This window comes from Zootoca vivipara, chromosome 5, assembly GCF_965207765.1.
Source record: "Zootoca vivipara chromosome 5, rZooViv2.hap1.1, whole genome shotgun sequence".
Taxonomy (NCBI): domain Eukaryota; kingdom Metazoa; phylum Chordata; class Lepidosauria; order Squamata; family Lacertidae; genus Zootoca; species Zootoca vivipara.
The window spans coordinates 2,666,467-2,679,887 of record NC_142588.1 but is presented as its reverse complement, the minus strand read 5'-3'; the positions used below and the strand labels follow the sequence as shown (position 1 = coordinate 2,679,887).

The following is a 13,421-nucleotide window of genomic DNA, read 5'->3' as shown; positions in this document are numbered from 1 at the left end:
CATTCCCCTGCAATGCAGGAATATGCAGCTGTCCCATATGGTGCTTGAACCTGCGAATCTGGTGTTATCGTCACTGCACTCTAACCAGCTGAGCTACCCAGGACTTTTCTGATATTAAATTTGTATTCATTCATTTTATTTTGTATAAAGACTGGCCTGCTTGTCCTTTGTAGAAGTCAGTGGACTCAGTGCTAACTGGGAATGCTTAGGTGGTGGTAGAGGCCAGGAACAGCTTTTACCAGCATAGGATCCAATTAGGTCCTTATCCAGCCTATCTGGAGAGAGTGGGCACAGTTATCCATGGGGGCTAACCTCTGCATGCAGCTGCCTTTGAAGATCATCCAGAAATTTCAGTTGACGCAATTGCAGCCATCTTGTGTACTGGTTGGACCCAGATTGTCAGAAGTAAAGGTAAAGGACCCTTAGATGGTTGAGTCCAGTCAAACTTGACTATGGGGTGCAGTGCTCACCTCACTTTCAGGCCAAGGGAGCCAGTGTTTGTCCACAGACAGCTTTCTGGGTCATGTGGCCAGCAGGACTAAACTACTTCTGGCACAACAGAACACCGTGATGAGTGCCAGAGCGCACGGAAATGTTGTTTACCTTCCCGCTGCAACGGTACCTATTTTATCTACTCGCATGGTATGCTTTCAAACTGCTAGGTTGTCAGGAGCTAGGACAAAGGAATGGGAGCACACCCCATTGTGTGGACTTAAACTGCTGACCTTCCAATCGCCAAGCCCAATATAGACTCAGTGGTTTAGACCATAGTGACACCCACCCCCAGGTGGTCAGAATACATATTGTACCACTGTATTTCCAGACCAGACCCAATTCAAAGTGGTGATTACTTTTAAATCCCTGGATGGTTTGGGCCAGGGTTACCTTATTTTTTGCCTGCAGCTGTATCAATCTACAGTAGTACCTCGGGTTACGAACGCGATCCGTTCCAGGTCGCAGTTCGTAACCTGAAAAGGTCTCAAACCGAGCGCCGCTTCTGCGCATGCGCAAAGCACGATTTTCACGATTTTCGCATGCGCGAAGTGCGCATGCGCGGGACGCACATGCACCGAAAACACTTCCGGGGGTGCGGAGTTCGTAACCCGAACTGTTCGCAACCTGAGCGGTTCGTAAACCGAGGTACGACTGTATGTGTACACTGTGACCTTGGAGGCCCTGTTGAGATGTCTGCAAGTAAAGATAAAAAGGTTGTTGGGCACATGGATCAGGGCCATTTTGGCAGTGGCCCCAGAGTTATGGGATTCAGTCCCAGATTAGATAAGGCCAGCCCCATCCCTCAGTATTCTCAAATGGGTCCCCCCACAAATACTTTATTATTTTCACTTATTTATATAAAAACAAGAAGCAACCATCAATAGTCAGCTATCCCACCCAACCCCAGCAGAGGCAGCAGTTGACTACTTAGAATTAACTTTTACCTGAAGAAGTGTGCATGCACACAAAAGCTCATACCAATGACAAACTTAGTTGGTCTCTAAGGTGCTACTGAAAGGAGTTTTTTAAATTTTGTTTCAACTTTTAAGTCATTCCAGTATTTAAACAATAGTTATCATTCTATAAGTTGCCATGGGTCTGCAGAGACCTAAAACCATGTTCTATCAATGGTGCATGTTGGGTCTTTTTAAATAAATAAAAAAAATTGGCTTATTTATTTCTGGTGTCATTCAGGCATGAGGTTATATCCCTGGTCACATGACAAGGAAGGAGCAGAGATTTCTGAGAAGTGGGCCGGCACATCTCCAGCTTTCTTCCCTGCCTTGTTGACAGTAAAGGTAAAGAAACCCGAACATTAGGTCCAGTCGTGACTGACTCTGGGGTTGCGGCGCTCATCTCGCTCTATTGGCCGAGGGAGCCACAGGTCATGTGGCCAGCATGACTAAGCTGCTTCTGGTGAACCAGAGCAGCACATGGAAACGCCGTTTACCTTCCTGCCGGAGCGGTCCCTATTGATCTACTTGCACTTTGACCTGCTTTTGAACTGCTAGGTTGGCAGTAGTCAGCCTTATATTTGCTCCGCAATACTTGGGCCTTTTTGTTTATTTCCTGATCTTATCTTTCTTCTAATTGACTTTAGCCTTATCTTCCTTACTGATTATTCTGCCTGAGCTCCCTCACAGCCCTTCTCCTCACCCTCCAGAGTGGCTGTGCATCTTCCCCCACCCACAATTAGTTTTCTTCTGCAGCTATTTTTCCCACTAAAACTTTATGAAATTACAAAGAACCCTTTCTGCATTTTGTCTGTCTTTTGCTCCCTTTCCTTGCTGCTGCTATTGGGTGGGAGTGATCAGAGGACACAACAGAGGGAGAAAGCCTCAGAGTAGTCCTACTGCTTGCCTGCAGTTTCCCACACAAAACGCTTGCTGTGGTTGGTGGCCTTGCGCCCTCGCTCCTGGCCCAGGTGCATATATAGCCTTAGCCCTGCTGAAGGGCTATTTTATTGAGTTATTCCTCTTCTCTACCCAGGAAGGACATCAGAGCAGGAGATGGTGGCAACTACAGTACCTGAACCCTCTTGTGGGTCCAAGGAAAGCAGTGCAGGAGTCTAAGCATATAGACTGTGCTGCAGAGGCATTGTGCAGGCAGAAAAACACATGCTGTGCTGAGATAGAATCAAGAAGAGGGCGACCTGGTAAAATCTACTCCTGTTCCCCCTCTCCCTCAGCAAAAGGCTGCAATGTCCTCTGAAGTGCCTAGGGCACAATTCCAGAAACTGGAGTGGGGGATTACTTCAGCCATCAGAGGAATGATGTAGTGTTTTTCATTCTTCCTCCTCTGAGGAGGATGAATTTATGGGGTTTTAAGAAACAACTTCTTAAACCCATCTTCCTGAGACCTTAGGGAATAGCTGCTGTTCAGGTACTATGATCAAGGGATGAGATTTTTATTTTTATTTTGATGAGATGGGAAGTGTGGACACTGGTTGCCCAGTGATGAGCAGAATTCTAGAATTCCCAGTCATTCACTCTATGGCAGTTGGGGCCATCAGGAGACAGTGGCTGCTTCTGGTCCAAGTTTTTTTCTCATCCTCAAGATGCACCTTCTATTATTCTTCACTCTCCTCTTCTTAGACTGGGGTTGTTTTCAATATGCAGCAGTCATGACCCCTTATTTACTGCTACATCCATTGCTGGTCACATGCTCTGACCAACAAAACTACATCCATCTGCTACAAGAGGACAAACTCCAGACTTCAAGTCTGCAGGATGGGCATCTTGGGCACAATCATTTAACAGCTGTAAGACTTGTTTCGAGGATTGGGAAACAGCAGACAGAATTACCACCTGCTCACTGCTGCTGGCACTGGAACTTTGCTTTCATGAGTAATATGGTTCTTTGGTCAGGCCGGATAGTGCTGGGCCCTAAGTTAGCAAGAGGAGACATCGATCCATCCCGCTGCATCATCGTACAGTGTGCGTCGCCTTCCTGCACAGCACCTGCATGCCTTCACCGCAACCTGAGCATTGAGGTGTTTGGGCAGGATGTCCACCTCTTCCTGCTTTGGCCGCTCACACATCCCGTCCACGAGTGGCAGCTGGTGCAGCTGGGCTGGTGTGCACACCTCAACACTTCAAGCAGTCGGCGGGATAGTCTCCTTCCCACCAACTATCATCCAGATTCTGCACCCTTTGCCCACTACCATAGTGGTGAACTGCACCCCAAGTGCAAATCCTTCTTCAGCTATCGCCTGACTGTGCATTACACGCACCAAGGGATCTATATTTCTTCCCTCCACATTAAGCAGAGGCCCCAGATTAGCCTTAGCCCCGATTTGCAGGTGGAACCCATTCTGCTACACATTTGCAGTACCCATTCCAAATTGCTCAGCACCTCTCGTAAGACCATCAGCCTCTCTTGGAGCCTCCTCCCTGTCAATTCCCAAAAAATGGCCTACAGACTGTGGGATGTTAAGGGTAGAAGGGTCTGGTCTACTTTCTACAATCCATATGCTCTGCAGAACAATGACACTGTTGTGCATATCCAACAGCATTCCAGGAAGAAAACACTGGCCAGTATCTACTTTTGTGTAGATGAGGCAGGCTCTGGGGAACTAGGTGGCGAACTTGGTTACTCTAATGCCACCTTAAATCTAGCATCAAAGAGTGAGCCCCGAGCGCACCTCACTCTCAACACACAGAAAATCAAGTCGGGCACTTACATTTTTAGCCGCACACAGGGGCTTTACTATTTCACCCAAGGAGGAAATGCTGCCAGTTCCTCTGGCAACCTCTCAAGCACTCACTACTTTTTCTATCAGCATCAGTCTCTGTCTTATTTGATCGCAATAGAGTTTATCCAACTACGGTGGTACAAGTTCAGTGTACATCTATACCTTAACAGGAAAGGAGCCCTTCTGAGTTATTTTTCAAGGAAAGATATAGAGATTCACATTTTCAACAGTGGTCCATCTTTTTTAAAAAGTTTGGTCTATATTGTGTGGTTTATTCCAGTGCAACACCCTCTCTTGCAATTCAAGTGGGCATTCAACTTAGAATATTTTGATTCAAGGAAAGAATACCTCTTTTGGAACAATACCTATGCTTACAGGGATCACGTCAGAAATGCTGCCCAATTCATTCCTCATACAGTTTTACCTTTCAACCCTGCCCTCTATGCAGGGTATGTAGCCCAAGTGAACTGCACAAGAACTGGGAATACTCAAGCTGTTTTGAAAGCTACAGTCCACACTTATGCTTCAAAGACTGTGGAAACCACAGTGACTTGCCTTCAAATGAGTTGTTTAATTAAGAAAGTGAAGATCCAGAAACCTCATCCTAAAAACTGTATCTTAAACCAGACTAAAAGGGCATCCTTTACTTTGTCTGCCGACACCGAGGTGAATTGTCCAGGTTCTAAACTACGAGACATAACCTGGAAAATCTATAAAATCCCAGATGTGAACAGTACTCCAGACTGGTCAAAACCATTTAATGCACCTGGCATTGGAAGCAGAAATCTTGTCAAGTTAGAAGTTCCTGCATCTAGCTTAGATCATGGTTTGTACCTCTTTAATTTTACAGTGAAATTAATTGCAATGGATACTTTGGAGAGTGTGGAAGACTCTGATTCAGTGTTAGTAGCGATTTGGCCAGGGAGTCTTGTGGCTGCCATTGCTGGAGGTGCTGTGCAGACAGTTGGTTTTTCTAGCCAGTGGACTCTGGATGGATCCGCTTCTTCTGATCCTGATGCAGCCCAACCCTTGGAAGGACTCACATTTACTTGGTACTGCACTAAACAAAAAGCAGACTATGCATCCATGATCTTAAGTGGAAATGGAAAATGTTATCCAGAACAAGTGGATTTGAAATGGACAACTTCCTCTGACCCAGTTCAAACAGTCCTACCCAAAACACTTCAGGAGAATGTTGTTTATTATTTTCTCCTGGTAGTTGAAAAAGGAAGCCGAACAGCTCAAGCTCAGCAAATGATACACGTGCGGTCTGACTCTGCACTGATGCTGAATATCACATGTATTGAAAATTGTGGTAGGTCAATAATACCAACAGAAAGATTTTGTCTTTCCGGTAAATGTCTAAATTGCAGAAAATCTAGCAGACCACTCTACCATTGGTCACTTTTCTCACCAAGTTCCACCGAAATACATTTTGACTGGGACTCTAAGACTACAACTGGGAGATCAAATTCCTACTTATGTATACGTTCTTTGAGTTTTGTGAATATGACAGAACAATCATATATGCTTGTTTTAAAAGTGAGCGTGTGGAAAGGAGAGTCATCAGTCTGTAGTTACTTATTTTTTGTAAACTTTCCACCAGTACCCGGAAAGTGTGTCCTTAGCCCTGCCATGGGAATGTCATTCCTAACAAAATTCATTGTTCACTGTAGTGGGTTTAAAGATAAAAACTTGCCTCTTACATATAAAGTCAAAGCAGTATCAGATAAATGGACCTCTACTAGACTACATTCTCCAGACAACGGTATATTGGGGACAATTGTGTATTGTGGGCATCAGCCTAAAACTCCACCAACTTTTTTACCCACTGGTGCATCTTCTAATCAGTATGCTTTAACAGTATATGTTGAAATTTATGATGCACTTGGAGCATACTCCCAAATAATTTTACAGACAACAGTGAATAGTCCATTGAAAGGTAAGCAAAATGATGCCATAATAAATGAATTACATAATTTAACCCATGGACCAACAGCTCCAATAGCATCTTTTCTCAAAAGTGGGGACTATTTTAGTGCAGGGTATTTTGTCTACATGGTAGCTTCTACTTTAAATGATATTGAAACCTTGCAAAAATTTCATTCCTCTAAAACTGAACTGCGGGAAATCCTTCTAAATAGGTCTGCAGCTATCCCTACAATAGATGTAACAGGGGCAAACCAAATGATCTCAAGTATTTCTCAAATAACACAGGAAACCACTGAAATAAATAGGAAATCACAACTACTTGCCATCAGAAAACTCAAAGATTTAAGTGAAGGACTGCAAAGGCAGAGCAATGAAAACCTAAGTTCTAAGGAAATAGAGGTTCTTTGCAGTAGTATTTTTGCAGGGTTGTCCAATGTCCTGAAAGCTGCTCTGTTAGAACATAGAGCTGTTCACAGAAATGGGGTTAAGGAAACCATCTCTGTCAGTGAGATTTTAGTGGACCTAATTTTACAAGGTAAAGTTCCTGGGGAGAGTGAAACTATTATGGAAGCCAATGGTTGGAGCATCACAATAAGAAAAGATGAAAAGTGGGATGTTATCAGTGCTTTCTCAAAGAGAAAAGATTGCAGGAACTGTTTTTATCCCAAAATGAGACAGGAGAACAATGAATTACCAGTGGATGCTGTGATCTCCACTGTTGTTTATGAGTTTAACAAGAATCCTTTTCCTTGGTTGCCAAATACAGATAACATTGGCACAATGGTGACTGGATTCAAGATGATAGGAACCAAATCTAATGGTGACATGCTTGGAATCATGCCTGATACAGCAGAAATTATAATGACCAGAAAAAATGAAGAAACTGTCATCTTTGAGTTGATGATGGGACATGGCAGCAAACTCCCTAACACAACTGGAGAATTTAGTTTCGAAGTCTGTAGGAATTCCAAAGATATTTTCATTCAGATTGTGCCAAACCTAAAGGTCACTTTCCAGGCATTTGTATACCTAGGTTTAAGGAACAGCAATCTTGCTGTAGCTGCTTTTAGTATTTTCCATAACAAACCTGCAGTACCAAGGAGAAATAGCTCCAGTAATAATGACTGTGCACTTCAGACTCCGTACATATTTTGTCTTTCCCAGACATTGCTCAGAACAATATTCCAAGGCAACAGTGCTAAACAATCGAACATATCCATTGTTTTACAATCCGACCTTCCTGTAAGTCAGCTAGTGGGCATTGTTATTTTTACTGCCAGCTGCTTACACATGGATGGAGTCCAAAGTCATTGGAAAGAAGACCTCTGCAGCCTTGGCCCTCAGACCAGTTGGCAAAAATTGCATTGCATTTGCACAGGCAAAAAGCGTATTCCAAGGACTGCAAATTCTCAACCAAGAAGAACCTACAGAGATAACATCAACTTTTTGGCCGGGGAAGTAACTGCATATCCCAGTCCAGTAGATATGAAAAAGGTCCAGTTAACCGAAAACGACAAAAATCCTGTGACAATGTTGACGGTACTTTTCATTTTGATAGTATACATCATCTTGGCTATTTGGACAATAAGAAAAGATAGGGCCGATTTGAAGAGCAGAGACCATGCCATAGTCTTGCCAGACAATGATCCTTTTGATCAAGTGTGCTACCTGGTCACAATATACACAGGCAGCCGTTTTGGAGCAGCAACCACAGCCAATGTTTTTATTCAGCTAATAGGCCAAAGTGCTGTCAGTGACGTACATTGCTTAAGACACCCCAAACACCTGACTTTTCTTCGAGGGGCCACTGATACTTTTCTCTTGACGAGTAAGAATGACCTAGGAGAAGTTTATTGCCTTCAAGTCTGGCACAATAATGCAGGTTCTTCCCCTGACTGGTTCTTGAGTAGAGTCAAAGTGGAAAACATCTACTCCAAACAGTCTTGGGTGTTCATGTGCCGAAAATGGTTTGCTCTTGACAAGGCTGACGGCCTAATAGAGAGGACGTTAGTTGTTACTCAGCCAGCAGCACCTTTAAACAAAATTGATTTCTTATTGATAAGCGTTGCCAATGACCTGGTGGACTGTCACTTATGGTTCTCGATCTTTGCTCATGTCTGTACAACTTCTTTGAACAGGCTTCAACGGCTCTCTTGTTGTTTAGCAATACTCTTGTGCATCCTGCTTATCAACGCTATGTTCTTCAACGCGGATGAGGATCGAAACATGTTTCCTGAAGAGTTACAATATTTGAGATCCATAATAATTGGAATCCAAAGTGCTTTCATTGCCTTTCCTTTGCAGATGATTGTAACAGCTTCCCTGAAATATTCTCAGAAGGAACCTTCACCACTGAATGCCACGGAGACTTACCCTCCAGAATACTCTGCTTTCATGTCTGGGGACTTTAGGAATTGGCAGGAGCGTCTGCAGAAGTGGTACCTTGTAGAAACTGGTTCAAACATCCCAGGAGCTAATTTCAGGCCTTCCAGTGTCTCAGAATCATCCGAACTGGAACAATCAAAAAAGATAAAATGGCGACAGGCAGGAAAAAGTTGGACCAACTGCACAATTTCCGAGGGTGATGCAAATGTGATTGCAACAGAAGAGGACTTAACCCAAGATTCTAAACCCAATACCAATTCTAGTAATAATTATGTGAATAAGGATATGTATCCTCAGATAAAACCACCAAATATTCCCCACATGCTCCTTTATAGAAAGCCACAAATAGTGTTTTCATGGTGGAATCAATCTATTTTCTGGATGGTGGCCTTGGTCCTGTGTGCAGTGTCATCATTTTTTATCATATTGTATGGTCTGCACTATGACTATGAAACATCATTTGAGTGGCTAACAGCATCCACTATCTCTTTTTGTGCGTGTGCATTTTTGCTTCAAACTCTGAACATTGGGATTTTTTCAGCCTTGGAGACACTTTATCCCAAATACTGTGAAAGCATTCCATGGTCAAGCAAAAACAACTTCTTAGAGATTAATCTGGAAGATGCAACTATGGACGCTGATGATATGCGAGAATTGCATTATGATCTAGTTAGAGCTAGAGGCACCAAGCATTACCAACCCTTGGAAGAGGATGAAATCACAATTTTTAAGAAAAAACAGAAGATTCAACAACAAGCTTTCGTTTTCATAAAGGACATAATATGTCACTTTGTCTTTTTAATTCTTGTTTTAAACATTGCATACTCAATGGAAAACACTGCTAGTTTTTACTACAACCAGGATCTTCAAAACAGGTTCTCTCAGGAGCTTCCAAGGATCACCAAAATAGAGCACATTTACAGTTGGCTGAGCAATGTCTTTTTGCCTTTGATCCACAACGATAACAAACCATCCTATCTTTCAGATACCTGGTCCAAAATCCTTGGGTTACCCAGAATGCGGCAGGTTAGAGCAAAGAATACGATAAAAGAATGTTTCTACCCACATAGTTTCGTACATAAATTTGTGATTAGTAAAAGCCATTGCCTTCACAAGTATGGCCATGACAGTGAAGAGCAAAGGAACTACTTTGGGTCTTGGGCAAACACAGCCAATAGGTCTGTTTCAGATATTTTCCCCGATTTTCCAGGCTTCACGTACCATTCCATCCCTGATCCTTGGCAATATAATTCATATGGAGAACTAAACACTTACGGAGCAGGAGGATACACTTTTGATTTTTATCCAGAAGAGCAACTGCATAACTCAACAAAAAGCATCGATGCTTTAAAAGGCAGCAGCTGGATTGATGAGAATACCTGGGCCCTGATAGTTGAGATGACAACTTTTAATCCAGATGTCGATTTATTTTGCAGTATCTCAGTTGTATTTGAGATTTCTAATTTAGGCCCTGTGAACACAAGCTTGATGATCCATTCATACACACTCCCCATTTTCAAGCATCTAAGTGGTATGAAAAAATTTGTCTATATAGCTGTTGGCTATATTCTTGTCTTTTACATCATTGATGAGTTTTCTGTGGTGGAGCAACAAAGGCTAAAATACATAAAAACTGTTTCAAATTTAATTAATTTTGGGATAAAGGGTGTGTGTCTCTTCTTCCTTTTGCAGCTTGCCTTCAAATTTAAATTGGCTTCTTCAATAACAGAATTGTTTCTACTTCATCCAGATGAATTTGTTCCCTTCCATAAAGTTTCCCATGTTGACCAAACATTGCGGATAACTCTGGGTTTCTTGGTCTTCCTCATAGTCTTGAAAACTCTCCGGTATTCCCGATTCTTTTACGATGTGCGCCTGGCTCAGCGATCTATTTTAGCAGCCCTTCCTGGCATCTGTTCTATGGCTTTAGTGGTGGCCGTGTACTTCTTTGTATACATGGCATTTGGTTACCTGGTATTTGGCCAACATGAATGGAATTACAACACAATGACTCATTCTGCTCAGACAGTATTCTCTTACTGTGTTTCAGCTTTTAAAGACACTGCCTTTACATCCAATAGGATTCTGGGAGGTCTCTTTCTAGCTTCATTCATGATGGTGATGATCTGCGTTTTGATCAATTTATTTCAAGCTGTGATCATGTCTGCCTATGAGGACATGAAGCAACCTGTCTATGAAGAGCCTTCTGATGAAGCGGAGGTAGTAAATTTTCTGTTTCATAAGATTCGCAGGGTCTGGTTTTTTGTAACCTGCAGGTCAGCATCTACGGCTGATGCAGAGCTTTTCAACAGAGTTCTGTTTGGGCACCCTGAGAGGAAAAGCACACACCACCTGGGGCTCAAAGCCAGAAAAATAAATGGCAAAAAAATGGTTTATCTTGTCATTTGATTCTTAAGCTGGCTTTTTCAAAACTGAATGGAAACTGCACATTTAAAAAGACAGAAAGGAAGACGTAAGGAAAAATGGATTGCCCTGAATATTAATCAGTGCTTATTACCAATGAAACTGCTTTTCAGTGCCGCCCTCCAAACCATCCCATTTATTCACAGAAGCTATTATGGAATGATTACACTTAATTAACCGCAAGTACTCCCATACTGCTAGTCTGGATAAAGAACCAGTATCGGTGTAACCTCAGTTTCTTACACCTCCACCCGTGCCTCGCTTAAGCTCTCTTGTCAGGTGGATCATGGTAAGAAAACAAGGAGGGGAGGATGTTATAAAACTCTAGGGAAGGGTTGGGGAACAGGTCTTTGGTGTATGTATCCTGCATTTAAAAATCCTGCTGTTGTTATTATTGTTGTTGTTGAGATTTCATTTGGGTGATCTAATTTATTAACTCTTGATCTCTTAAAATACAGCAATATACAATGTTTTAGATGAGAGGGTCTGTGTGAAGTGTAATGAGTGCCTTTTTGCCAAAGAGGGAGACTGTAACCTTAATAGTAAAAATGTCCTGTCATTTGCATGAGGCGTTTTGTTTGCTTCACTATTTTATTTGTATATCATTACTGCTATTATTTTACAATTACTTTGTGGCATCATTAATATCAGGCTGGATCCATTGCAGAGCCATGAGGGGTAATAACATTCAGGAAGGAAACACATTGCCCTTGAGTTCATCTCTTGTACCCCATACGTATGTTTGTAGGACTACTGCGCCTTGCATGTGCTATGGTGCACACTCAGGTAGTCCACAGACTGTACAATACTCATGTTGAAAAATGCAGCATATATGCTACTCAATCTAGAGACCAACCCACTAATTCATGGGTTATTAAAGATATTTCAGATGAACCCTCTGGTATAAGGCTACCCCAACCCCCAGCAACTGTGTCTTTAGCATACAGAAGAAGTCACACTACACATCTAGAGGGCTTCCTCTGAAGAGGTGCTCCTGGGTGGGCCAGGACCATCACCACCAGCCTTTGGCATGGAGGAGCTCTGCATGTGCACATCAGTTTGCAGGTGCTCCTGGGTGGGTGGGTGGCCAATCGGTGTGTCAGCAATGGGAGCAATGGGGTTAGCCCATGCAACCCTGCAGCTCCTTTGAACGTTGTTAGGGATGCTTAGCAAACTGAAATGTGGTACTCAACACTGAAAGTCTAGTATGAGACAGGGCATAAAATGCTCTGCCTATGTTACTTCAACACTAGCTGAAATTCTGGCATGTGGTATAGACAGAGTGTGTGTGGAGGATCCATTCCTTTTACAGATGGAAAGGTGCTTTTGGATGGAAATCTGCTGATTTCTTTACGTTCTCATTCCACTTTTATCAGAATATTATTTAGTACAGCACCATTCCTTACAGATTTATACATTTTTTACATCTCTGGTATCTAGTCCACACCAATGCATGGTGCATGACTGTAGGTCCCTATCTTTTTCACTCCCTCCCTGCCCTGTCTCCATTCTTCCCATATGCTACACTTCACAGAGCAGGTACAAAAACAACCAAACTAGGAGTGTTTTGTGTGTGTTTGTGTGTGTGTGTGTGTGTGTGTGTGTGTGTGTGTGTGATTGTCTGGCCACAGAAAGCATCTGAGTGTACAATGGATTGTGCAATTGTTGTGCATAATTCTTGCTGCACTTGCATGTGTGTGTGCTTAAATAGGAGCTGAGAAGAACTTGGCCACCATCAACAAGCCCAGCCTGGAATGTTTTACAGTGCTTCTCATCTTTCCCTTGCCCAGTGTAGTGGATTGAGTGGGCGGTTTGGGGCTACATGTCAAAAGGCAAAGGGCTTGCTTGACCAATGGTATCCCTGTCCCCCAAACTACAGCCCCTTTCCTTTTACACACTTAGCACATCCCACCAGTGCCACAAGGGAATCGCAACCAGTCAGACTTGGTTTCTCCAAGGTTCGTCCCAGGAAGGGAAGGAGGAAGTACTGAGGAGGCAGGCCATTTCACCACAAGCACCACAAGATGCCTCACCTGTTTTGCAAACTTTACAAATGCCCCGTGCACACCCAACAAAGGACGTGCACACCAACAAAGAGTTGAGCAGCAAAATTCCAGGTTAGGCCTTTTAATGGTGCACAAGTCCTGCTCCACTGCTACAAAAATGAAAGAAAGAAAGAAAGAAAGAAAGAAAGAAAGAAAGAAAGAAAGAAAGAAAGAAAGAAAGAAAGAAAGCTGGATAGCTGTGCTAAACCAGAGCTGAGGAAGCATGGCAGTAGAGCAGCTCTCCCAAGAAATGTCACAAAACACATCAGACATAAACCACCTCCCCAAATCAAATGGTTCCACTTTGAAACAGTTGCAGCGTTGAAGCTTTTGCACCTACGCCACCTTTAACTGCACTAACTAGATCCCCGACCCCCGAGTAAGGGTGGGGAGAAATGGGATGCTGTTGACTCAAACAATGTTGTGTGGATGCCACCCCCAAAATT

General features: G+C 43.0%; 1 protein-coding gene across 1 annotated transcript; it reads left to right on the top strand.

Annotated features, from left to right (window-relative positions):
• The first annotated feature begins 2,921 nt into the window (after positions 1-2,921).
• On the top strand, positions 2,922-13,083 carry PKDREJ (polycystin family receptor for egg jelly). The gene has a single exon (XM_035138472.3). It carries the CDS (start codon positions 3,053-3,055, stop codon positions 10,913-10,915), a length of 7,863 nt encoding a protein of 2,620 aa, XP_034994363.3. The 5' UTR covers positions 2,922-3,052; the 3' UTR covers positions 10,916-13,083.
• The last annotated feature ends 338 nt before the right edge of the window (positions 13,084-13,421 follow it).

Excerpts from the sequence above, each read along its gene's own strand:
- PKDREJ (XM_035138472.3), top strand. The coding sequence starts at position 3,053 with ATGCACCTTCTATTATTCTTCACTCTCCTCTTCTTAGACTGGGGTTGT.